We start from the raw sequence: 25,035 nt of genomic DNA on the forward strand, positions 1-25,035 counted from the left end.
AGGAGTGCATTACAATTAAAAAAAAGGAGGGTAGGGTGCGAGGGGAGCTGTGCAGAGCTTGAACCTGAAGGGATCTTTTGGGCTTTACATGCGATTCAGCCGCACTATGTTGACTTCATTGCGCACATTTTAAACGTGTTCAGGAGCGTTGACATTTGGGAGAACACATGCTGTACTTCTGCAAGAACGCCACACATTTCAGAGCATGCTCGTATAGAGGTATAAACGATAGGATTAGGAGGTTTTACACACAGCCTTGTAGCCTTTCGTGATTGCAGTCTTTGCAGATTTGTCTTTGCAGATTCAAATTGCAATGAATGGTTGCAATCCTCAGTCGTTCATAAAGGCAGAAGCGGCGAGACAAAGCGATTTTCAACAGCGATAAAGTGACATCCATTTTGCCTCTGTGTAGTACAGTGTGCAATGTATGTTTGACAATTGAAAACCCAGAAGTCGTGGAGGAGGGTGGGGTAAGATGGTTGTTGTGTGAAAACATTATAAAATAGATACACAATTGTACCATATAAACCAGCTTTTTGGAATGTTTTATAGTTGTTTGTATTTTCAATAATCATCTGGAGTATTTGGTTTTAAAGATGTTGGGCGTATAGACATCTTTAAAACCAAACAGAGAGACAGAGAGATGGCGCCAGCAGTGTGCACGGTGCAGCGTCTCTCAGTTTTGTTTGGTCTGTTGTTTGCTGCTTTATTTTACGATTGCGATTACGATAATGCAACTGCTCTACTTGTTTATGATCGCCAATCGCTAGTTAATATCCGAGGTTCGTACGAGACAGTGTCTAGCTTGGATCACTGTTACGGCCCCAGGCCTCCAGGCTCCCTCCTTTCTGCTCCATGTGGAAGAAGGTGCTTTGGTCAGATGAGACAAAAATTGAACTATTTGGCCCAAATGCAAAACGTTATGTATGGAGCAAACCTAGGGCATCATGCTGTGGGGCTGCTTTTCCTCAGCGGGGACTGGGGAGATTGTAAGAATAGTTTTGAAGATGGATGGAGCCAAATACAGGAACATTTTGGAGGAAAACCTGCTGGAGTCAGCAAGAGAACTGAGGCTGGGGCGGAGATTCATCTTCCAGTAGGACAATGACCCTAAACACACAGATAAATCTACAATGGAATGGTTCAATAAAAACAAATGAATGTGTTAGAATGGCCCAGTCAAAGTCCTGACCTAAATCCTATTGAAAATCTGTGAAAAGACCTGAAAACTGCTGTTCACAAACGCTCTCCTTCTAATGTGACAGAGCTTGAGTTGTTTTGTAAAGAGGAATGGGCTAAAATGTCAGTCTCTTCATGTGCAAATCTTGTAGAGTCAGACCCAAAAGACTTTCTGCTGTTATTGCAGCAAAAGGGGGTTCCACAAAGTATTCATTCATGCTGTATGAATACTTTTGCCCCACTTTTCACTTTTACATTTTTTGAAAAATAACAGAATCATGTATTATTTTGCTTTCACTTCACAGTTGTCTGTTACTTGTGTGTGAACGTTCAGTAAAAAAATAAAAACATAAAATCTTTATGTTTAGGGTTGTAAACATGACAAAATGTGCAAAAGTTCAAGGTGTATGAATACTTTCGAGAGGCACTGTATGTCTAACTTTGTGTCTAGACCTCATGTCCTTTCTAATGTGCTAAATCTCCTCATTAACCCTGTGTCTTCTCCTGGTGTTGTGTTGTCTGACGCACTGTGTAATAATTTCTTGTCTTTTTTTGTCTTCAAAATTACACAGATCAGGGTCTCTGATCTACCTCATCGCACTTTGACTCCATCACTAACTCTGTGTGCTCGGCTGCTTTTGAACAGTTTGAATCCGTTTCTCTCTCTAAGCTGTCTGAAGCTGTTAAACGGTTAAGACCCTCCGATTGCCCAACAGATGCTGTACTCTCATCGCTTCTAAAAAGTGTATTTTGTGACATTGGGCCTTGCATTTTGAATATTATGAATGCTTCTATGTCCTCTGGCTGTGTTCCTGAAACTTTCAAATGTGCTGTAGTCCAGCCACTCTTAACAAAGCCCTCTCTTGATCCCAATGTTCTCGCCAATTATAGGCCCATCTCTAAGTTGCCTTTTTTGTCTAAGGTTCTTCAGAAATTGGTTTATGTCCAATTGCAGGCTCATTTGCACGCTAATGGTATTTAAGAAAAAATTCAATCAGGTTTTAAATCTTTGCATAGCACGGAGACTGCACTTCTGTTTTCTGAGTTTTTAATGATTTACTCCGTCGATTGTTCTTCTGCAGTTGTAATGCTTTTAGATTTGACGGCGGCCTTTGATACGGTCGATCACCGTATTTTGTTGTCTCGCCTCGAAAATTATGCAGGCCTCAAAGGGACAGCACTTAATTGGTTTAAATCATATCTCAAGGATAGGAGCTTTTCTGTTCACCTCGGCTCTCACTAGTCAAATGTAGCTCCTCTAAACTGTGGAGTTCCTCAAGGTTCAGTTCTCCTTATATATCTGCTGCCACTTGGAGAAATATTTGAAAAATACAACATCGCTTTTCAATGTTTTGCTGATGGTGTTCAGATATACATTCCAGCAAAACCCAACACTATTGAATCCCTCTTAAAGTGTCTGCAAGAAGTAAACACTTGGTTGGCCCAGAACTTCCTAAGTCTTAACGAGAAAAATACAGTGGTTATTGTTTTTAATAACGGCAAATCTGCAAATGACCCGCTTGAGGTTCTTGGCTCTCTGGCTCCTCACCTTCGAGCCTCTGCCAGAAACCTTGGGGTAGTTTTAGACAACACCTTCAAATTTGACAAACAAATAAATTCTGTGATAAAAGCCAGCTTCTTCCAGCTTAGAATTCTAAATAAAGTGAAAGCTTATCTTCCGCACAGTGATTTCGAGGGAGTTATTCATATGTTCATATGGTCGCGTCTTGACTATTGTAACTCGCTCTATTGTGGGCTGGACAAATCCTCACTCAACCACCTACAACAAGTCCAGAACGTTGCTGCACGCTTACTGACAGAGACGAGGTGGCGGGAGCATATCACCCCTGTACTGGCCTCCCTCCATTGGCTGCCTGTCAGCTATAGAATTGACTTTAAGATCTCAATGCTTGTGTTTAAATGTCTTCATGGATCTGCTCCTGTGTGTCTCTGAGCTTTTGTCTGTTTATGCCCCAGTCAGATCAGTAAGGTCTGTGAACCAGCTGTCTTTGAACGTGCCCAGATCCCGTTTAAAGATGCAAGGAGATCGAGCGTTTAGTGTGGCTGCTTCCAAACTCTGGAACAGTCTCCCCCTAAATGTCAGAGCTGCTCCAACCATAGAAACCTTTAAGACTGCCCTTAAAACACATCTGTTTGCGTTGGCGTTCAATTCAAGCTGAGCTGCATTATAACTCTATTGTGTGTGCTTCTCTTGTGGTTTTGTACTGTAATTTTATATTGTGTACCTGTATGTGAAGCACTTTGGGCACCTAGTGTTGTTGTAAACGTGCTATACAAATAAAGTTGACATTGACAATATGAACCAGTTCTTAGGGTAAATTGAACCACCAATTTAAAGGTGAAATTAACACTGAACATGATAAAGTCTTATTTTTTACATTTTAGTGTTTCCCATTAGCAATTAAAAAAACAACAACAACAAAAACAACCAACATATAATCGATATATTTCTTTACATCTGCAGATTATGACATTTTGTCTCTACAAAAAAACCTAATGATTTAATGTAATATCTCATTTTTATTTGTTTAGTCTCAACAGACCCAGAACCACCAATAAAATAAAACTATAGACTTGCATATTAAATCTTTCTGTAGTTTGTTAATTGTTTCTTATGGCCACTCAGTTTGTCCCAACGCTCCCGGGTCAGTAAAGCCCATTATTTCTCCTTTGAAAACACCAAGATCATTGTGTTTATTTAAGAAGAAATCAAGCTATTAATGTGCCTTTTTGTTTGTTTGCGACGATCGTTTTTGTGATCAAGCCAAAAATTCACTAAGAAACAGCAAAAAAAAGCTTTTCCATAAAAAGTGGGGTTATTTTCCAGCCAAATTTTCATTTTTTTTTTGTCTGGCAAGTTCAAATCATGTAAAAATCAAATCTATAATCTCGCATAAAAAAAACAAATGTTTTATTTTCAAAATACATGGGTTGTTCAACTTACCCACTGGCTTAACTTCCCCCACTCTCCCCTACAGTTTGATGCAGGAAAGTAACTTTTAACATGAACACTGTTTGTACATCCTACTCAACTACATTTTTCAAAACTCGACTAAAAGAGAAAGCAGCCCCCCTCCCTCGTGATACAACTGCATTTGTTTGCCTTTTCAGCAAACTGCATTTGTAGGTTCTGTATTCCACATTGTTTTACTTTTGTACTTCTTTGTTGTGTTTTTGTGGAGGTTCAGTGGATTTTCTTGAACTGCAGAGTGGGGGCGTCACAAGAGGCGCCACAGAATCCAACAAAGGGACAAACGAGGAGGTATCTGGGCAAGACTCACAGCTAAGCCACACATCTATCCCATCTATTGTTCTGACTAATGTTCGATTATATTCATCTGCCACAAAATATGTTGCTAGCATTCGGCCTCTCCCAATGTATTCCTATAGCTCCAAACGGGGGTGAAGTTGGAAGCTACCACGCTCTTCCACGGGCACGCACAAAGACCAGACAGTTACGCATCAACTCGTCTAAGCTCAGGTAAGAACATATCCCAGTACGAAAGAACTGTGGCCTGCTCCTTTAATGCATTTACTTAAGTGCCTTTGTTTCTGTACTTGTTTAAGCAACAAAATGGAGTACTTCGTAAACCACTAGTGCTTCTAAACTCAACCCGCCGAAGAATGGGGATGTTAGGAATGCATTAGGGATCGTAAAAAATGACTTTGGACCACGGCTAACAATTAAATAACGGTTCGAGGAAGCAGGAATAATCACGAACTGCACAAAAATAAGAAGACATTTACATCTTTAAATCCTTCTCGTTATGCTCAAAACCAGAGCGCTATAGACGCACATTACTTGTTTATCACTCCTCGCACATAATAACCCAATTTACACTAATGCCCTCATCAGCTTTAGCGGCGCCATCATCATTTACCAGAATAGGCCGCAACAACGTGCCTGACTATATCGCTCTATATATCTCTCAGCGCTGTCTTTAAACGGCGTACTGGGCTTGCTACTTCTTTTCTTCTTTTTTTCAGCTTCGAATATAGACGGGGGAGAAAGACCGGCCGGGCGTACTGTGGCATCACATTAGTATCATAGTTGACAGTTCACTATTTCCCCGGGCGGCGGATACGCTCGCAGCCTAGCGGGCATAATGTGTGTCAATAATGAAAAAGCATTGAAAGCCAGAGAGCACAAAAAAAAAAAAGGAAAAAAAAAAAGTGAACTCTCGCAAAATTGGGCCATTCGCGGCAGGTTGTAATTTGGAAAATAGCCTTGCCGGACAAAAAGGGGAGGTATTTTGCCTGATGGCTTGGTCACTGATATAGAAAGTCATATTATACAGGCAGGAAATTCGGTGACCGGGTGTGCGGTCCCCTGGGTGATTCGAGATTGAATATTGCATTGCGGCGCTGCTGTACTGAGATACATTATTTGCATCGGCTGATTAATAGCTATGATTTAGTGCTAGACCTGGATAAATTATGTACAGCCCCTGAGGTTGTGGAAATGCTTTTGAAAATAGACTATTACCGCGACCAATAAACATTTATCTTGTCCGTGTGATGCAGGCTCTCTCAGCACAAGCGCTGCTGCAAAGCTTTGGCCTGACACTGATAATTCAATAGGAATTCATGCTTGTCGCGAAAATTGTCAGGCAGCGGATTTTATTTCAGTGACAATTCAGAAACGAGTAGGTTCTATTTTAAAAGCTTTTTTAGCCTGTACAAGAAGATTGCTGGTCTGGTTTTGGTCTATGTTACTTGAGTGTCTTTGCATTTGCCCTTATTAAAGCTGTGGTAACCAAATTATGTTCTTGCACTACAGTAAACTTCATTTGGGAACACGCCAAGGTCCACATTGTAAACATTGCAACAGTAAAACAGAGCATGTGCGCTGTTGTTTGTCGAAATTTAGCATATTTTCCTCCAGCGCAAACCAGGATGTCAGAGGCTAAAATGAGCATGGAGTTTACAAACTAACCCTAAACTTAGCCCTAACCTTAAGGATAGTGGAATTTACAAACTAGGCCAAACCTTACCTTAGCCCTAACCTTAAAGATAGTGGAGTTTACAAACTAGCCCAAACCTTACCTTAGCCCTAACCTTAAAGATAGTGGAGTTTACAAACTAGCACAAACCTTACCTTAGCCCTAACCTTAAGGATAGTGGAGTTTACAAACTGACCCTAAACTTAGCTTAGTCCTAACCTTAAAGATGGTGGAGTTTACAAACTAACCCTAAACTTAGCTTAGCCCTAACCTTAAAGATGGTGGAGTTTACAAACTAACCCTAACCTTACCTTAGCCCTAACCTTAAAGATAGTGGAGTTTACAAACTAACCCTAACCTTACCTTAGCCCTAACCTTAAGGATAGTGGAGTTTACAAACTAACCCTAAACTTAGCTTAGCCCTAACCTTAAAGATAGTGGAGTTTACAAACTAACCCTAAACTTAGCTTAGCCCTAACCTTAAAGATGGTGGAGTTTACAAACTAACCCTAACCTTACCTTAGCCCTAACCTTAAAGATAGTGAAGTTTACAAACTAACCCTAAACTTAGCTTAGCCCTAACCTTAAGGATAGTGGAGTTTACAAACTAACCCTAAACTTAGCTTAGCCCTAACCTTAAAGATAGTGGAGTTTACAAACTAACCCTAACCTTACCTTAGCCCTAACCTTAAAGATAGTGAAGTTTACAAACTAACCCTAAACTTAGCTTAGCCCTAACCTTAAGGATAGTGGAGTTTACAAACTAACCCTAAACTTAGCTTAGCCCTAACCTTAAGGATAGTGGAGTTTACAAACTAACCCTAAACTTAGCTTAGCCCTAACCTTAAAGATAGTGGAGTTTACAAACTAACCCTAAACTTAGCTTAGCCCTAACCTTAAGGATAACCCTATCGCAATGGAAAACGCATTTAGGCAAAAGCTGAGAGATTTTACTCCACCATATCTATAATTTTCAAGGGTAAATTCAGTTAGTACAGCTTTACAGGACACACATGGCACTCATGCTTGTAATACGCCACAACATTTTTTAGCCATGAGCTAATATCCAATGGCTGTCTCAGGCTTGCACTCACAAACACACTCACGTTCATGCTGGCCTGGCACCAAACGAACTCCAGAAAGGCCTCAACCATGGCATGGGAATCGAGCCTGGGATCTTCTCCCAGTGAGACAAAAGCGCTAACAGTCGGTGAAGCGTCTTGCTCAGACTGTAAAAATGAAACTGTACTAAGTAACTCATGTCCCTAGAGGCCATAAGCGCCACTGCACCATGTTGCGTTTTTTTACTCATTAATTGTCCGTGAGAGGAAATACTACGCTGACAGAAAAGAAAATCATCCCATTAACACTGGTATTACCCCCAGAGGGACTACGAAAAGGATTTATGAAGGTAAACAAGTTACTTAGTACTGCTTTGACAATGGACTTATTGTGGCCGACTTCTTCCTGTAACCATAAGGAAATGGCGGCTGTCTCTTTAAGTTCCTGGCTCCTGTATGGACTTTCTATTGAAACTTTTCTGCCCCTTTTTAAGTCATTATTAAACACAAGCTTGCCATTCTGACCTAATCCTAGTCAGCCCTGCATTTAAAAGCCCCAATCAGGCATAATATGTCCGCATTGAGCGTCAAAAAATGTACAGTGTTTGGTTTATTGATATACACAGCATCCATCCCCCCCCCCCTCCCCAAGTGACTTCACCTAAAATGACAAATACGCATTTACCACACGTCTGGTCTCGGCATTGTATTTTACCAAATCAGTATGAAAGACCTTGGAACTACAATAAAACCTTTACAATAACCGACGGAAATGTCCCAATGGATGCCAGAAAATAATCTAATGTCCTAAAAAGAAGTGCGGCCCGTAATCATGTCTCCTCCTCGTATTATGCCGCCTCCCTGAAAGCCGCTTTTGTGGAATCTCACTGAACTACTCCACTCCATTCACGGCGCGAAGAGGACCAGCATCTAATTTCATCACTCAATGGCGTGCGCTCAAATCGCGGCATTGTCATCTGTTTATATTATTTTTCCTCTCCCCCGAGATAAGACTGGCAACATTTCCTCTGCCTCCCGGAGTAATCCGTAACCAGCGGAGATAGTGTGGGGGAGAGAAAAGTTCCTTTGAGATAGAGGCAACTCGGGGGAAAATTGAAAAAGTTATTATTAATCCGCTTGGTCGGCAACAACAAGACGCCACACGCAACGCACGGCCCGCGGAGACAAAGTGGGATGACAGCGCTCTAGGGATACGTTGTTCAGCGTGCCATGTTTTTCAGGGATTTTTATAGGCCCTCTGCTGCCCCATATTTCCGGACTGCCCTGCCCTGCAGAGACAGATGTTGCATTGCCAGTTCAAATTGTTCTACATTTTCATCCCATTCTTTGCATTTTGTGATACTTACTGTAAGTTTGTACTTGTTACTTATATAGCAACATTTAAGGCCTTTTGTGATAATCCTAACCCTATCGCAAGGGAGGGTTGTCGGAATGACGGGTCGACCCCCCATTCACGTCTCAACTCTGTCGCGCTCTGACCTAATTCTAAGATTCCAATTAACTCAAGTGGAAAACGCATTTAGGCAAAAGCTGAGAGATTTTACTCCACCATATCTATAACTTTCATGGGTAAATTTAGTTAATACAGTTGAGAGTGGTCGGATAGGTTTTGCCCGATGTCTGGACGCGTGTTTGGTGTGGACAGCTCCGTCGGTTGTAGACGACGGTCTGTGTTGGTGAAGCCAGTTTTGGCCGATTGCGTTTGTCAAATCGGCGTGTCTCGTCGCCACAGTAGGGCCGCTGTGATTGGCTGAGTGTTACCGGTTCAGCAAATCAACTGGATATTAGAAGTAGAGCATTTCAACTTTTTGAATTATTAAACTCTCTACATTTGTCTCCCTATGCTAATTTTATTAACTTGCTGGAAAATATACACACTTCTTTGTGACATAAACAGACATAAAAAGGCAATGAGGCTCTCTGAGAAAACAACTCACTCACCTGAGATGACCGCCACACAGCATTTTGTTAGCCTGTCTAACATCAGACTACAGTGTTCGCTCAAATTATAACGAACTACACAGCAGCCTGGGGACCATGGCCAAAATGTTACCATGAATTTGGGGACCAATCACAGAATGAGGAGGGACGGCAAGACGATGACGCGCTATTCGATATATGGATAGTTTGTTTACAGATTTTTTTTTTTAAACATTTTTATTTACGGATCCAAAATGACAGCAGCAGACGCGACACCATTTTTCCATCAAGCTTTAGACCTGTGTTCTAAATAGTTTAGCTCGAAAGTTTACAGGTGCATGGTACATCATGCGTCATCAGATCCAATGATACAATTGGCTATGGCTACCTGCAGACGTATATGATAGACGTTCGTAGTGCCCAATCAACGGATCAATCATCCCCAGACTAAATATCAATTGTGATTTTAGTCTGGCGATTTTGTTACAATTTACTACTAAACTAAACTAAACGCACACTGTGTAGTATCTTCCTTGGTCTGGGGTTCAGGTCGCTTCAGTGAAGATGTCGCGGGGAGACCTGAAGAGACAAATCGTGCCCCGCCCCCAAACAGCGACAGTGCATCAGGTCCAAAACGCTTGTAACGCTTTGAACAATAACGTCACATCATTTATGATATTCAACGTTAAGACGAGACACTGCAGGTGAATAGGGAAACCTTTTAAGTTTAGAGGATTTTAACATTTTACTGTAGAGCACTGACTTAAATATGAGAGAAAAATGCATTGCACGTTTTGTGTCACTTTATGTTTTCATACATGAAATAAGCAATTTATTGGTTAAAAATGCCCAAAATTTCCCCAACATTTCGGCGACAAAATCTAAAAAATGGATCAAGCCAGGTTCAAATTTATGGTTTTATATTGTTGACTTTTTCAGAGGGGATTTTGGATATCTTTTACATTTTAAATTTAATCTGTAAAAATAGAAATTTCCGCTAAACTAAATAAATCAGGAATTCAATATTTAAAAATGTGAAGATGTTGCCGCACCAATGCATTTTGAGAATATGGACCTTGAAATTATAATTTCCCAAATATGGAGAAACATTGAATCAGTGCAATAATTAAATCTGTTATTCAGACGATTCAGAACTTTTTTTTTGTTTCCAGGTGTGGAGGCTTGTTAAAGACCAATTTGGACCAAACCTCGAAAATTGATGTAAAAGTTGAGAGTTTTGCCTGTACTGTCCCACATCCTGAAAAATGTACCATGTTTAACCCTCATCAATCATATATAGCCGATTGAGTGGTGATCTTTGTATCTCGAGTAACTATCCTAGAAAGCAAAATCTATGACTGTCCACCCCTGTGTTTGTCTCACGCCATGCATTGATCCAAACTTGAGTGTGAAGACATGAAAAGTCACACTCGACACTGAGCAACAGTTTCTGCCAAATCGACAGATGATCCACTTAACTCTCTTAAAACTCATCCTTTCCTCAAAGAACTGACAGCCATGTTGTGCTTAGCTTCTGTAGAGACTTATTGGCTCCATCCATCACCAAAAGCACTTTCAAAAGTGATTGTTTGTTGTCACTGTTCAAATGCAAAAGAGAGCAAACAATTTTAAAACTGGAAATGAAGAAATAGATTGTACTCCTTTTTTCTAATGCACGAGTTGCATCTTTGATCTGTATTGATTCTTATTATTTTTATTTATTGATTTTTTGTTTTGGGCGTGATGTCACTTAACGGTGAAGCCTATAATTAAACGGTAAAGGCGTGATTTTTACAATATGCGGGGTATATAAACCAGCATGCAGTGTTATTTGTTTTTAAAGAGCCTATGGGGCGACGGTGATGCAGTTGGTAGAGCAGGTCGTCTCATGAAGGTCGGGGATTTGAATCCCGGGTCCTGAAGGTGCCCACTGTCGTTATGTCCTTAGGCAAGACACTTCACCCACCTTGCCTCCAGCGTCTGCATAGCTTGGTGTATGAATGACAGTGTGAATAGGTGAGTGGTTACTAAATAAGTTGAAACCATTTAAAATGCCCATCAAATGAAGGCTTTTTTTTTTTTTTTTTTTTACAAAATACAGATAATCTTGATCGGAGGAGTGCCTGCCTTTGGATTTTTTGTGTTTTTCTCAAGCTCTAAAGCTTGATCTGAATGATACAGATTTGTCCTCCACATTTCAGTGACGACTGAGCGGTGCAGGATCCCAGACTTCCTGCATTGAAGTAGCCCAGAGTGGCTGACCAGGCTGTACATCAGAGAATGACATTGGTATACATTTATGTCTGCTAAATCCCCACCGAATCCCTACATTAAATGCCAGAAAGTATCAGTTGAGGCTGAACATTTTGCAATAGAAAGTCTTTCGAAATATTAGATGTATCCGCCCAAACTGCTTCTTTTTCGACACTGGACTGAATGTTCGCGGCGCGCGGGCAGCTCTCGCTCTGAGGCTGAGCTAGAGTGGGCTGGGATGCTCCGGAGATCTGCGAAGGAGGCGGAGAGGAGAGATAGAGAGAGAGATTGTGGAGGGCGGAGGATGAGAGAAAGAGAGAGAGAGAGGCGCAAAGGTGTGCGCGCTTGAATCCATATCTCTCCCCTCCCCGTGACGCGGCGCGGTCTCTAGTCCCAGGGCGCGCACGGCTGCTCCGTCGTCCCATCCAGGCGCAGATCACTTTAGTTTTTGCCTTTGCGCTCTCGACCAATCCGCGCGCGGACTCCTTTCCTTTGCACAGTCTCTCTCACACACGCTCTGCGAAGGAGAAGCTGCTCGCGCTGCGCGGTCCGTCCACGCACATCAGTCAACTGTTTGTACGAGCGATTTAAAAAAAAAAAAAAAAAAAGAAAAGAAAAGAAAAAACGCGGAGAAGGACACTCGCCGAGGCGCCGCGGCAGGAGAGAAGGACACTCTTTGGAGAAGGATTGAAGAAGTACGGGGGTTGCGCTTGGTCCTATAGGTGTTTCGCGCGGAGAAGATGCTGAGGATAGCCGGAGTGCTGGTGGTCGTTGTGGCGCTGGGGATGAGCGCTGGCCGCACCAAAGGTATGTGGGGGTGAAGGGCAACTTGCTGGCTTGTTCTTTATTTGTATTCTTTTGGCTGTGCTGACCGATGCCACAACGATGCAAAAAAAAAAAAAAAAAAAAAAACGCTATTGCTTGATGATTCATGGATAAACACGCGTGCACTGTGCGTATTCTTTGGATGGAATGGATGGGAGTGCGTATACGGGCCATTTCCTCGCGGTGCTTTGGAGTTTGGAGACGCGCTGTGGCCACTTAATAAGAAACTACAGAGCACGGCAGCGTTCAAGGTATTCCTCTGTGTCTCTATTAGAGGCAGCGGCGATGTTTATGTCGCTACTTTCTGCCTTTTTGGCCAGCATTCCCCCCTCCCGTGTGTATCGCCATACTCCTGAAGGGGGATATGATTATGGGCACAGTTAAAGGCTCGCCTTTTCTGTGGATGGTCACACTTTTGGAGGACAGCAATCCTACTAGGAGTTTTTGAATTCCAGTACCGTGTTGCAGGCGCCCTTTGTCATGGATTTCTGTCAGACTGTTTCACAAACCTGGCTAGACTGTTGGATTGTGGACCTTGGCATTATTTCTAGATTACTGGAAAGCTTAAGTTTAATTTCAAATGGTGAAGTCTTCTTCTCAGTTCTCGTTGTTGTAGTGCTTAAGGCAAGACACGGCAAGTGAGAAATGTAATCACTGTTAGTTACCAAAGTAGAAAATGTGGTGCTACTTTTACTCTATATTGTTGCCCCAATATCATGAAGTCGGGGCAACAACACAGTGCCAATGGAGTTCCAATTTTCACATGGAGAACATTGAATCAGTGAAATCATAGTTTTGTTTACTTCTTTGTATCCAAGGCAATGTTTAGCCTATATATATATATATATTGCCCCAAACCTGAAAACTGACAAAAATGTGTCGCCTGCTGTGTCTCCCCCTTAATTAAAACGTCGGACTGTTACTGCGGAGCGCTGATGTTGCATGCTTGTTGTTTGAAAAGTCATTTTGAGTTGCGTCTGGCCGGATAATGCTGCGTTAATGGGCTGTGAATAACAAACCCAAAGTAACGCCTCAGTCAGCCTCTTGTAAAGGTCACATCTAAATGTTTTAAACGGGAACAGTTTGGCCCAAATGAGATGCCGCTGTTGATTCGGAGCCCGATTGGGGGACTCTCTCTGCATTCGCCTGTCGAGTCAACCATTAGGCGGATCACATTTCTGATGTTATCTGACAATCCTGTATCAACATGTCAAGATTATCTACTGCCAAAACACATTGAACAAATGAGTTTAACCTGCTACTTGCCGTCCCCCCTGATCAGGGGGCTAGGGTTAGGGTTATAATTAGGGTTAGGAACGGCAAATGTGATGTAAGTTGTGTTTCACTCACACAGATTTTACACACAGTTTTAGAAACTCGAAGGTCTTGGCTTTAGAATGAGGTATCACACTGGCATATGCTGTAAGCTCTCACATCAATACACTTTCAGATTTGGATATGCACAATTGCTAACCCTAACTCTAACTCTAACCCTGAACCTAACCCTAAGTTGGCAGGTAACAGGTTAGCTTAGGAAACATCAGTCTCTCGTTTTATAATGTCGATTTGTCAGCAACAGACCATATTTTGTCAGGAAGCTACACTTGTATATTCCCAAAAGAATGTTGCCTGCTGCTTCTTCAATTCAGTTCAAAAGATTTATTGTCAATTCTCATCAGAATCGAAATATTGATTTCTCTCAAGTCCTTGGTGTGGGCGAGGGGTGGTGGGTGAGGGGTGGTGGGTGAGGGGTGGAAGTGCAGGGAAGGGAGGGAGTTCAGCTTCCTGATAGCCTGGTGGATAAAACTGTTCTTCAGTCGACTGGACATCGCCCATGGATTTCACAGTCTCTCAAGATGCGCTGGAGACTCCTTCGGCAGTGCTGGCGCTGTGCCACACAGTGATGGAGCTGGTCAGGATGCTCTCTATAGTCCCTCTGTAGCACCTTGACCAGGTTCTCTGTGATGTGCACACCCAGGAACTTGGTGCTGGTCACCCTCTCCACAGCAGCACCGTTGATTGTTAGAGGAGCATGCTGGACCCGCACTCTTTGAAAGTCCGCAACAATCTCTTTTGTCTTCTCCACATTTAGAGAGAGATTGTTCTGTGTGCACCACGTGGCCAGACTGCTCACTCACTTCTGTAGTTTGACTCGTCTCTGTTGCTGATGAGACCCACCACTGTTGTGTTGTCTGCAGACTTGATGAAGAGGTTTGAGTCGTGCTTTGGAGTGCAGTCATGGGTCAGCAGAGTGAATAGGAGGGGGCTCAGCACACAGCCTTGGGGAGCACCCATGTTCAGTGTGATGGTTCTGGAGGACATCCTGATGTTCCCAAACGGTTTCCCATTCACCTAAACTCTTTCTTAACTTTCCCAAAGCATTAACATCCCAATTCTTCCCAGCTTTCAGGATGCTACACTGTCACGATGATGTAAACAACAATGACGTACGAGTTCACAATCACTGCAAATGCTTAATGATTGGCTGCACAGTGCACAAAGGTGTTTTTTTTTTACAGCATAATGAGGGCAAAGCACATTATAGTGGAAAATATATAAGACTCAGAGCTATTAAATCTACTTCAACTGTGACTCAATTCTCTTTTTTCCATTTTCTTTGGTTATTTGGAGTTCAAACACTTATTTTCACTAATAAAACTGGCATTAACCCTGTACTTTAGACCTCTGCAATCTTTGTATCCTCATATTTCAGTCTTCTCCCAAATATTGAATCTTGATTTGAGATGTAAAATGAGAATCTAATTACAATCGTAGGAGTTAGGAATCAACAGAAAAATAGACCTCCTCCTCGATGAGTTTGGCCATTTTTGATTTACACGAAACATTATTGAAAATCTACAAGAGCTCCATGTTCTTTCTGCCATTATCTTTTCCTCACAACATTCCCCCCACACACTCGACGGGACAATAGAACCCCGATGTCACCAGAGTGTTGCCTGCATCTGTTGGCACCGTCTCCTCGCAACTTTGGGCTAATTTTAGGCCCTCTTGTCTGTGTACGCGGCCGCGTTGGGACCGATCCTCCGGTGTGAGTCTGTGGCATGTGCCTTGGGGGTAAAGCGGGTAAATACGGCAACAGGTCGGCGGCTAATCAACTCCCCGCAGACGCGCTTGCCCGCCTTCACACAATAACAAGGTGACACCTGTCAGTCTGGTTCCCGGGCCACCGAGGACAGGCAGACGGCATGAGGAGGTGGTAGTCGTGCATTGACTTGAGCGTAGCGTTTTGAAGAGTAGGTTTAGAAATGGAACAGATGAATAGAAGTAGACAGAGCTGGTCTGTAGCGAAGTAAATATGCTCAAGTGGTTCAGTTTTTGAAGACCTGTTAATAAAGTTTTGTCCCTCTTCTTTTACCGTGAATTCGGGCACAATTTTTGTGTTTTTGAAGCTGCTCTCAAGTTTTGCATTGCTTCTAAAACTGTTTGTGTTTCTTGTAGCTTGTATACCATAGCTCGCTCATCAAAAACATACCTGGAGTAGCAATTCACTTAAGTAATTGTTTCTTCCTTGGCATACAGCGTTTTTAGCCCCTCTCCTGTATTTGACTGCGTAATAGACACAAGCCGGAACTGCTCAACATTAATCCTCAATCTGAGCATGGAGATTTGCAATAATATGTAGCTTAACTTTGTAAATGTCCTCCTCGACTACCTTGATACAGCCTCAAACTGCTCCCACTGGCTGCTATAGGGTCTGTAATATCCATGCTAACGTATGCTAATGTGCCGCTATAAGCCTTGACCCGGCCCCCATGAGGTCAGCCCCGTGCTTCACTCGCACTCTTGATTGAATGAGAGTCTGGAAAGGCGAAAATGAATGGAACATATAGCATTATAGACCACTGATTCTTTATATACAGGTTCAAATAATAGATTACTTTACAGTGGTCCAGGAAATCATACAAAAGTGTGATTTTTACTGTCTATATGAATGTTTTTATGTAGATTTAAATACCTTTTGTATTCGGTTCCATTTTAAAGCCACACTGCTGAACATTCCTGGGTGAAAGAGCAAAACGTCAAAGAGCAGTTCAACTTTAGGCACTGGCTTATCAAAATTAACTTCATGTTTGGACAGACGGCAACACGTCATACAAGGGGGACGTAGCCGAGCCGAAGGGGAAGAAAACCTCTCTTTAGAATCACTGAACACGGTTCTACCGCGCATGCTACAATCTATGCACTCGCCTTGTCACATATCCACTCTACCCAGTACACGCTTGCGCTTCCACTTATCGACTTTTGTTGTGGGTGGTGCCTCCACAGATATGTCATTAAAAGATCATTCAGAGGTGCCAAGGCAAATGCTAGAGGAAAGAATCAGCTAAAAGATGAACTATGAATGTAAGCAACATGCTAATGTTATACTAACACCAGCTAAAGTTGCGCTAACAGCGGCTAAATCCTAATATTGACATAATCCCCTTTTAGAACAGCGGTATGATGTTGTGAAATATTAAATCTTCATGACCTGCATGGTAATAGTGAGGGCTGTCCTCACTCTCGTTGGCCAATCAGAGGCCAGCGTCTGTTTACATCATGTTAGTCTCGGTTCAGCACTTTGGCCACAGCCAGAAGTCGGTGCCAAAACTTATACCAGGTCAGATCCGTTTGATAGTGGCCTGTGCAGTCAAACAGATCGCCCACCCGGGTGAGCCAGGCATTGGGCTGTGTAGTGTCTGCCAGTGGCACTTTTTTCACACTTTTTAGCCGTTTTCTGGCGGACTACAATTATGTATCCCACACCAATAAAGTCAAAACATACGGATGTTTTTTTGCTACCAATTTTTCAGTACATGCAAACAACAGCACTCATTAGCTAACGTAGTGTCAAGCTAGCGTTAGCTTCCTGGTTAGCATTGTCTGTTTTTTAAAGTATTTATGGGCTGTTGAACCACTTTGCTCCTAACCATGTCTTTGTATATATTCATAATTCAGCATTTGTGAAAGTAATGGTAGAAAAATGGGAGAAAGTTCATTTTATCCCTTGTCTTTGTTTTCCCCCTCTGGCTGCTTCAAATTCCAATTCCAAACATACTGTCTGTATCTATATGTGCAGTCAAAACAAAATGGCCGCTTCTCCTCTCCATGGAAGCAAGCTGGTGACGTCCCGCTCGCAAAGCTACCATTCGAGTCTGAGGAGAAGCGAGTCACCTCATTGTAAAGACATTTAGGTCTTCTTTTAGGTCATTTTCACCAACAAAAACAGTGTCAATCTGTTTGTCGCTTACATGTTCCATTTCCTGGACAAAATGTTCCGCAGTGTGGCTTTAAGTCAAGAGCCCAGGAACCACAGTTTGAGAGACATGTAGTTGTAAACACACATTGTTGTTTTAAGGCTCCCCAAGTTGATTAATTTAATAGAAACTGGCCATGAGAGCACCGTTGCGTTATCAGAGAGATTTCTTCTGTCCATTGCTCAGCTGGGAAGTAAACAAATTACTGCCAAGTCAACAGGGGTGGAAAAAGCCGGCGCACCGTGCTTCTAATTGATTCCCTCGGGCCACTGTACGCTGCAGTTAAATCCAGAGGAAATAACTCTCGTCTCCGGGATACGCCGCGCCGGGGTGACCCTGGACTCCTTACACCTCTGCGCGGATCAACGCAGAGTCGGCTTTGGCGCGTAGACTTTTCATGTTATTGATTAGGCAGAAATTGCAACACTCCGCGTGCACCAACTATACGCAGCGAGATGGGCCACAGCGTGGCTACTGAAGCCTAAATGAGTGTCATCGCTGAGTTATGAAATGTATTATCTGTTTTGAAAGTATACGCTTCATTTAGAAGAGTCGGTGAATCTGCAGACCCAGAGTTTCCTTAGATCTATCAAGGCTGAGGTACGTCAATCAGTTTGCGGTTTGGAAGATAATTCATCAACTGAATCCATGTCCAATGTAAATCGGCATTGAGCATCAAGCAGTTTGTAGTATTGTCAATAAGGTTAACATCCACCCCAGTATGACATGGCCCTATTTTGATATTATAGGGGAGAAAGGCCGTAGTACTTTCAGAAGACCATGGGTGAATTTATTATCCCAGCGGTTCTCGACCAGTATTGGGCCAGGATCCACAATTACCCTGGGACAACAAGCCGTGACCCAAATATGACCTAGATTTCAAAAATACAATGTAAAATATTGTCTTTTCCTCAAAAAAAAAAAAAAATGTTGAATGAGCATTAAATGAGCCAAATTATGACAAAAATAAACCCGATAACAGTCATTTAACAGACTTAAGTAGTGATTGTATAGAGTTCGGGAAAATCCACTGTTACCACGGAGATCCACCATGTTTGTGGCTACTATCATACATTTTCCGACTAACATTAGCTAAAAACAGAACAGTATAAAAAGTGTAGAAAAAAGCTGCGGAGCAACAACGTTAGCTGTTGAGTTACTGCTGGTAAATACATCTAACTCACTGTAGTGTCCCAAGTGTTTTAATGTGAGCAATAACTCTATTTTACCTTTTCAAATTGCCATTAGTCTAATATGGCTGCAAATCCCATGGTGCTTAGTGATATATCACAGCCCTGAACGCAATACATTTTCTGTATAAATATTTAAAGAAATGTTATCTGGGGAAATACCCACTGAAAACGTTTCTGCGACCCACTTTTGGGTCGTGACCCACCAGTTGAGAACCACTGCATTACTCCTTTGAGTTTTCCTGTTGATTGACATGAATGTCATGAAAACATTTACCGTAAATATTCTTTCAAATCATTAGTTCTAGATGGATGTAGGGCTGGGCGATATGGACCAAAAGTCATATCCCGATATATTTAGGTTGAATATCAATATACGATATATATCGCAATATTTTTTCTGCTAAGTGAGAGCTGTGAAATTAATGTCATGTAAACATAAACACTTTATAAAAAAAACTCCATAAGGTGCACATTTTAATACAAAAAATATCTCAAATAAAAATAGCCTATAAACAGGCATCATTTATATGAAGAAAAAAAACAACAATAACAAAGTGCTTTTTTTAAGATAGACTTTTTAAACATCAGCTTGAGATTACCTGTTTCTTTTTGTTCATACTTATCTGAACCATCTCAACCAGTTGCTCAAGAAGAAGACTATCAGCTCAATAAATATGTTCTTTTTTTTACTTTGATCAACAGTAGTGATGTCTTGAGGTAGACATTAGAAGACAGACAAGCGTGTCCTCCTTCATTTAAAGATTGTGCTTCAGAGATGCTCTGTGGGAAGTCATGATATTACCACTGCCATGAAGCAAGTATTACAGCGCATATTTGAACTATATCGATATATACGATATGGTCTAATTCCATATCTCATTTAAAAATATATTGATATAGATTTAAGATTCAAGATTTTTTTTTCGTCAAACCATGTAAATGGCTTGAAATTATGTTTCTCTCATCCTTGATTGTGGAGCAGGGGGAGGGGGAAGAGGGGTGGGAGGGAGTTTAGGGAGTTCAGCTTCCTGATGGCCCTGTGAGACACTGATTACTTTGACCAGTGATGTAGTGTGCATGGTTCAAGAGAGCTTCTCTGTGATGTGCACACCCAGGAACTTGGTGCTGGTCACCCTCTCCACAGCAGCACCGTTGATTGTTAGAGGAGCATGCTGGCCCCGCACTCTTCGAAAGTCCACAACAATCTCTTTTGTCTTCTCCACATTTAGAGAGAGATTGTTCTGTGTGCACCACATGGCCAGACTGCTCACCTCACTCCTGTAGGTTGACTCGTCTCTGTTGCTGATAAGACCCACCACTGTTGTGTAATCGAACTCGATGGGGAGGTTTGAGTCGTACTTTGGAGTGCAGTCATGGGTCAGCAGAGTGAACAGGAGGGGGCTCAGCACACAGCCTTGGGGAGCCCCCGTGTTCAGTGTGATGGTTCTGGAGGACAAGCCCTAGATGGACATAAGGCCTTGTAAGCATACAAACTGTCAAACCAGTAGTGACAGATCTTGCATATTGTCACGTGCAAGATTTAAAAAAAAGTTGTCCCCAGCGTGTCATGGAAAAAAGTATTTTGAGAAAACAGCCAATTTTAAGTGGCACTTTACCATATAGATCTATAGGGAAACATTGTATCAGTGCAATCCTTAAACTTTTCCAGGTAAAAGTTTAAATGTTAAGAATGCAAATTGGCTGGAACAGCACTGTCTCTCCTTTCAAATCCTGGTTTAGTGTCAGTGTCTAGTTAGCCTGACCCCGTGTTACCTTTGCGGCGCTAATCCCGGAGTCGAAGTCAAAGCTCCTCTTGTCAATTGACAGCTGAATTGTGCATGTGTGTCTTGACGCCGAGGGATCCTGTCAGGAAGCCAGGGAACGCTGAAAAAACCTGCCCGGGAGATAAGTTTGTATCGACGCCGCTGCTTGTCATTTCGGGTTTAGCCGGCGTTTCATTTGCAGAGGGGAAGCGTCGGACGTGCGAGAGTTCCCTTTTAATCACAGTTACCCTTGAGTAGGGCTGGGTACCGTTCGTTTTTTTTCGATACCACTACTTTAACGATACCTGCTTTTCGGTACCGGTGCCTTAACGGTACTTTTTTCGATACCTGTGTTATTTTAATTGAGTTAAATAATGTGTATAAAAAGTATCGTTCAGGAAAACAAACAGCACAGCAGCACAAACACGGCACATCAGAAAACAGGCGCAGCAGCGTCACCTGTAATTTTTTGAGCAGAATTCCCACTAAAGCCGTGATAAAAAGAGAGAAAGGACATTTTTTACCTTCTGAGCTGAAGGAACAGACCAGATCCACATCCGGCACCGTTTACTGAAGATAAACTTTTCTAAACACTTTGCGCTGTTCGACAGTGAAAGCTCCTCACACGTCAAAGATCTGTTACATAGTGGGAGCGCTCACTCTGTCACTGAAAATGCACCATAACTGTTCCACAAATGGCTAATGCAGAGTGAGCGCTCACCTTTTCCAAAAAACAATCTTTGATCCCAAATGCTGTGGTGCAGCCATTTGTTGCAGCATGGAGTTGTAAACAACAGCGCATAACTTCTGCGGGGCTTTCGCTAAAGGTAAAGCCAATGTGTTTCTCGTTGTCATACCGTGTTGTCACTACCGTGTTGTCACTACCGTGTTGTCACTGCTTTTCTATTTGTCTAAGAGCTCTAGATTCTTAGTCCTGGTTTAGTCCTGGTTTTTAACCAGTTAACTGTAAGTCCTGGTTTAGTCTCGGTTTAGTCCTCGCTCAGACCGCGGCTCTGCCATCTCTGATAATGACTGAAGTGTGAGTAAGTCACAGCTTCGCTTCTGCATTTGCGCTGAAGCTGCTCATGAGTTCAGGCTTTTTTAGACTCACTGCAGATCATTTATTGACGTTTGGAGAGAAAAAGTACCGAAAATTAGCACCGAAAAAAAAAAGTTTTTCGATACCGCCCCCTACCGGAGCTTTTCGGTCGGTACCAAGTAGGAACCGTTTAACGGTACCCAGCCTTACCCTTGAGCCACTCGTGCGTCTGCTCACTCTGCATCTACCTGTGTGTCCGACGCACTGTGAGATACAGTTGATCTGCTCCATTCAAATGAGAGCGACTCAAAATCATTTAACTTCCCTAACACGCCAAGCAAATTAGAGCCTGAATCTGATTTTGTATTTGTTGTTTTGTTTGCAAACAATACACAAAAAAATAAATATATTCTTAATTTTTTAGGCTTTTCCAATTTTCACAGGCATGAGTTTAAAAGCAGTATATTTTTAGTTTTTTTTTTAGAAATGTCTGCCTGTACATTATACGAAAGATTTTTATGTCTACACTATGAGCAAACTTTTACCAGACTAAACAAGTTCTAAACCGATCGGAAAAATAAGGAGGACTAAAGTTAAAGAGAGCAAAAGTTTATCAAAATGGTTTAGTTCCTTAAAGGTGCATTATGCAACTTTTCATGCAGAAAAAAAAAAGTTCATATTTGTGCCTATTTTACCTGGTAGTGACCCAGCGGCTGTGTGAGTGGTCAGCATGACGCCTTTACTTTCCATCACAGTGGTCTCTACAATGCTCCAGGATCAATTGTTTTGTAGGTTTTCAGATGAGAGGGTGCGTCAGCAGTGGAAACCTTCCAAACATTTCAGTCTGGAGCGTCCTAGAGGCCACTGTGATTAAAAGTAAAAGCGCCATGCTGACTACTCATGCAGCTGCCAGGTCACTACAAGGTCAAATACACACAAATATCGACTTTTTTTCCACATAAAAAAAAGTTGCATAGTGCCCCTTTAAAGCAGTGCTAACCGTGAGAGTAAATACTACGTTGACAGAAAAGACAAAGGGAGAGAGGGATATTGTACATCCAATCACACAATGAAGATAATTTCTTTCTGTATATACGGTTGGCTATAGCCCGCAGCTACCTTTGCCAGTTAGCTTGTTAGCTTCTTCGTGATTCCATTAGTGTGTATTGGTGGCTCCGACCTGGAGGCAGCAAAGTTGCAATTGCAGTTTTCTGGCCGGAGACACCAGGGGGAGTTGATAGACCCTCCAATCATCCAATCAACACTTGTATTACCCCCAGAGGGACTACGAAAAGGATTTATTAAGGTAAACAAGCTACTTAATACTGCTTTAACAGCGAACCATTCCCTAAGCCAGGAACCACCTTCAACTTTACATGATAAATCGAGAACAAAATGATATCGATAATAACATTGCTCAACTATCTTTACTGCCGAAGTGTGTCAAGTACACAACACTGTGGTCTGAAGCAATGTGTGATGGAATGTCTGGAAATTTTAACAACAAAAATATAGTATCTGGGCACTGAAATGGCACTACAAAGCATTACATTAAATTCTGCTGATTTTTAAACCCCCCAGTCATTTCGACCCATTGGAAGCGGTACCGCAACCCACTTTGAGGTCCGGACCCACCAGCTGAGACCTAGTCTTTATTCGGAGAGTTGGTTAATGCTGTTGAACTGTGATACCTCATCAATGCAATGCTGAATAAATGCATGAGCACAAAGCAAAGCGCCGTCTCAGCCCCTGATTTCGCGTGACTTGATCGCATTCGAAAGCTTAAACACAGCCAAACAACTTGTTCCAATGTGATTTTACGTTCGCATCCACTTGGTATGCATTTCAGAGTCGTCGGTAATCAGGACGCCCACTTTCCCCGCGCTTATGCGATGGATAGAGTACAACCAAACATGTTGACAAGCATGCAACACGTGGCAACCGCAGGCGACGCCGTTTACAAAGAAATTATCGCTTTTGCAGACGCGCGCCGCGGCTCCAACAATCGGGGCGGCTCCAGCCATGTCGGGGAGGGATCTACTGGCAGCAAGGCGAGGAAGATATAGAGACGGTTCCAGCACTTTGTGGCGGCTCGCTTTTGTTGTAATTCCAAGCAATATGAAGTGTGAATTTAGATAGCTCATTACCAGCGCAGTGTATTTTAATTCTGCCTCTGACTGTGCGGCTGTGTGCGGCGGGAACCTGTGGACGCTTTATTATATCCAGATAAACACATTGCGCGGCGTTATTATTCCCTTTCAGTAAGCATGCAAAGAGTTAGAGCGCAATTTACTGACAGTGGGAGAGGAGAGGACTGGCCATAACAAGCTTATATGCAGCGGTAGGTAGAGTTCCATGCACTTCTGTAACTGGAGTCTGAGATTGGATGTACTTTTTTTTTTTTTGCATTTGAGCAATAGTATTATGGCGGACAAGTACATGTCTGTCCACCAGCCATAAATAAGCTCGATTATATATATATGTGTTTGCAAGTTGGATGTATGTGAAAGGAGAGGTGTTATGCAAAATCAACTTTATAGTATATATTAGTTATTCCTTCATCAGACCTAGAATTGTGATGATTTTTGAGTGATCTTTGGATAAAGGCTGCACGATATTGACAAAATAACAACAATATTTTAATTACACCATATGTTTTCGTTTGCTTTGAGCTGCACTACTACTTCTTAAACTGCTGTTAAACAACATGCTACTCAGTTATGACACTTCAGCTTTGTTTAGCAAAAATACAAAATACAAATCCGCAAGAGGCAGAGATGCATTTTAAAGAGCTGTCAGAAAAAACATGGTTAGTTTTAATCATTCTCAAATAAGCGTGCCTCTCTCACACTCATTCTCCCTTTTCAGCTGCATGAATGCTTTATCCGCATCACAAGCTGCAACATTCTGCTTGCTTTACATCATCTTAAAGTCAAAGCATTGACCACCTGACCCCGTTCTGCGATGAAATAACAAATCCGTGACCCACTTCGACCCATAAGTTGCGTTTGTTTCTAGCGTTGAGAATTAAAGTTTTCACTGCGCGAGACACACGAGGCGTTTGTGTATACAGTAGTGCACTGCAGCACATGCAAACATGACTCTCCTGCAGACACTTCTGATTGGCCAGCAGCCAAAGAAAGCGAGGCTCAGTAATTCTGACATAAAACATGTCTTTCTCTCAAACGGTGGAGGCGTTGAGCTTAGCGCAGCCGCTAAAACCTCAATTTCAGTTTGATAAATGCTAATCGTGAAGCTCTACTTTTGGATCTTCACCGGTGGCTATTCTTAGAGCTGTGGTGGCTCAAAAAGATCTGCTCCTGAGGTCCTATGTATCCAGGAAATGCTTCCCTCACAGTAGCTTCACTACAGCCACGCGGCCGAGGAGACTGTTGTTGCTTGTTCCTCTGCATTGAAACAGCTGCACAGCAAAGGGGAGCAAGAGGAGGGGGTGAAAGGGGTTAAAATGCTGTCTTTTTTGGTTTCAGCTGTTTCAGTCGTAATGTTGCATTTTCTAAGCAACAAAGTGTAATATGGTGACAAAGATGTAATATGTGCA

General features: G+C 42.3%; 1 protein-coding gene across 1 annotated transcript in view; it reads left to right on the top strand.

The window, feature by feature from the left end:
• The first annotated feature begins 11,709 nt into the window (after positions 1-11,709).
• LOC306965053 (calsyntenin-2-like) overlaps positions 11,710-25,035 on the top strand; it is a 526,930-nt gene continuing 513,604 nt past the window's right edge. Inside the window, exon 1 of the mRNA XM_079559275.1 lies at positions 11,710-12,205. Within this exon, the coding sequence (XP_079415401.1) occupies positions 12,139-12,205 (67 nt within the window). The 5' untranslated portion in view covers positions 11,710-12,138. The remainder of the gene's footprint in view (positions 12,206-25,035) is intronic.

This window comes from Gobius niger (genome assembly GCF_951799975.1).
Source record: "Gobius niger genome assembly, chromosome: 1".
Taxonomy (NCBI): domain Eukaryota; kingdom Metazoa; phylum Chordata; class Actinopteri; order Gobiiformes; family Gobiidae; genus Gobius; species Gobius niger.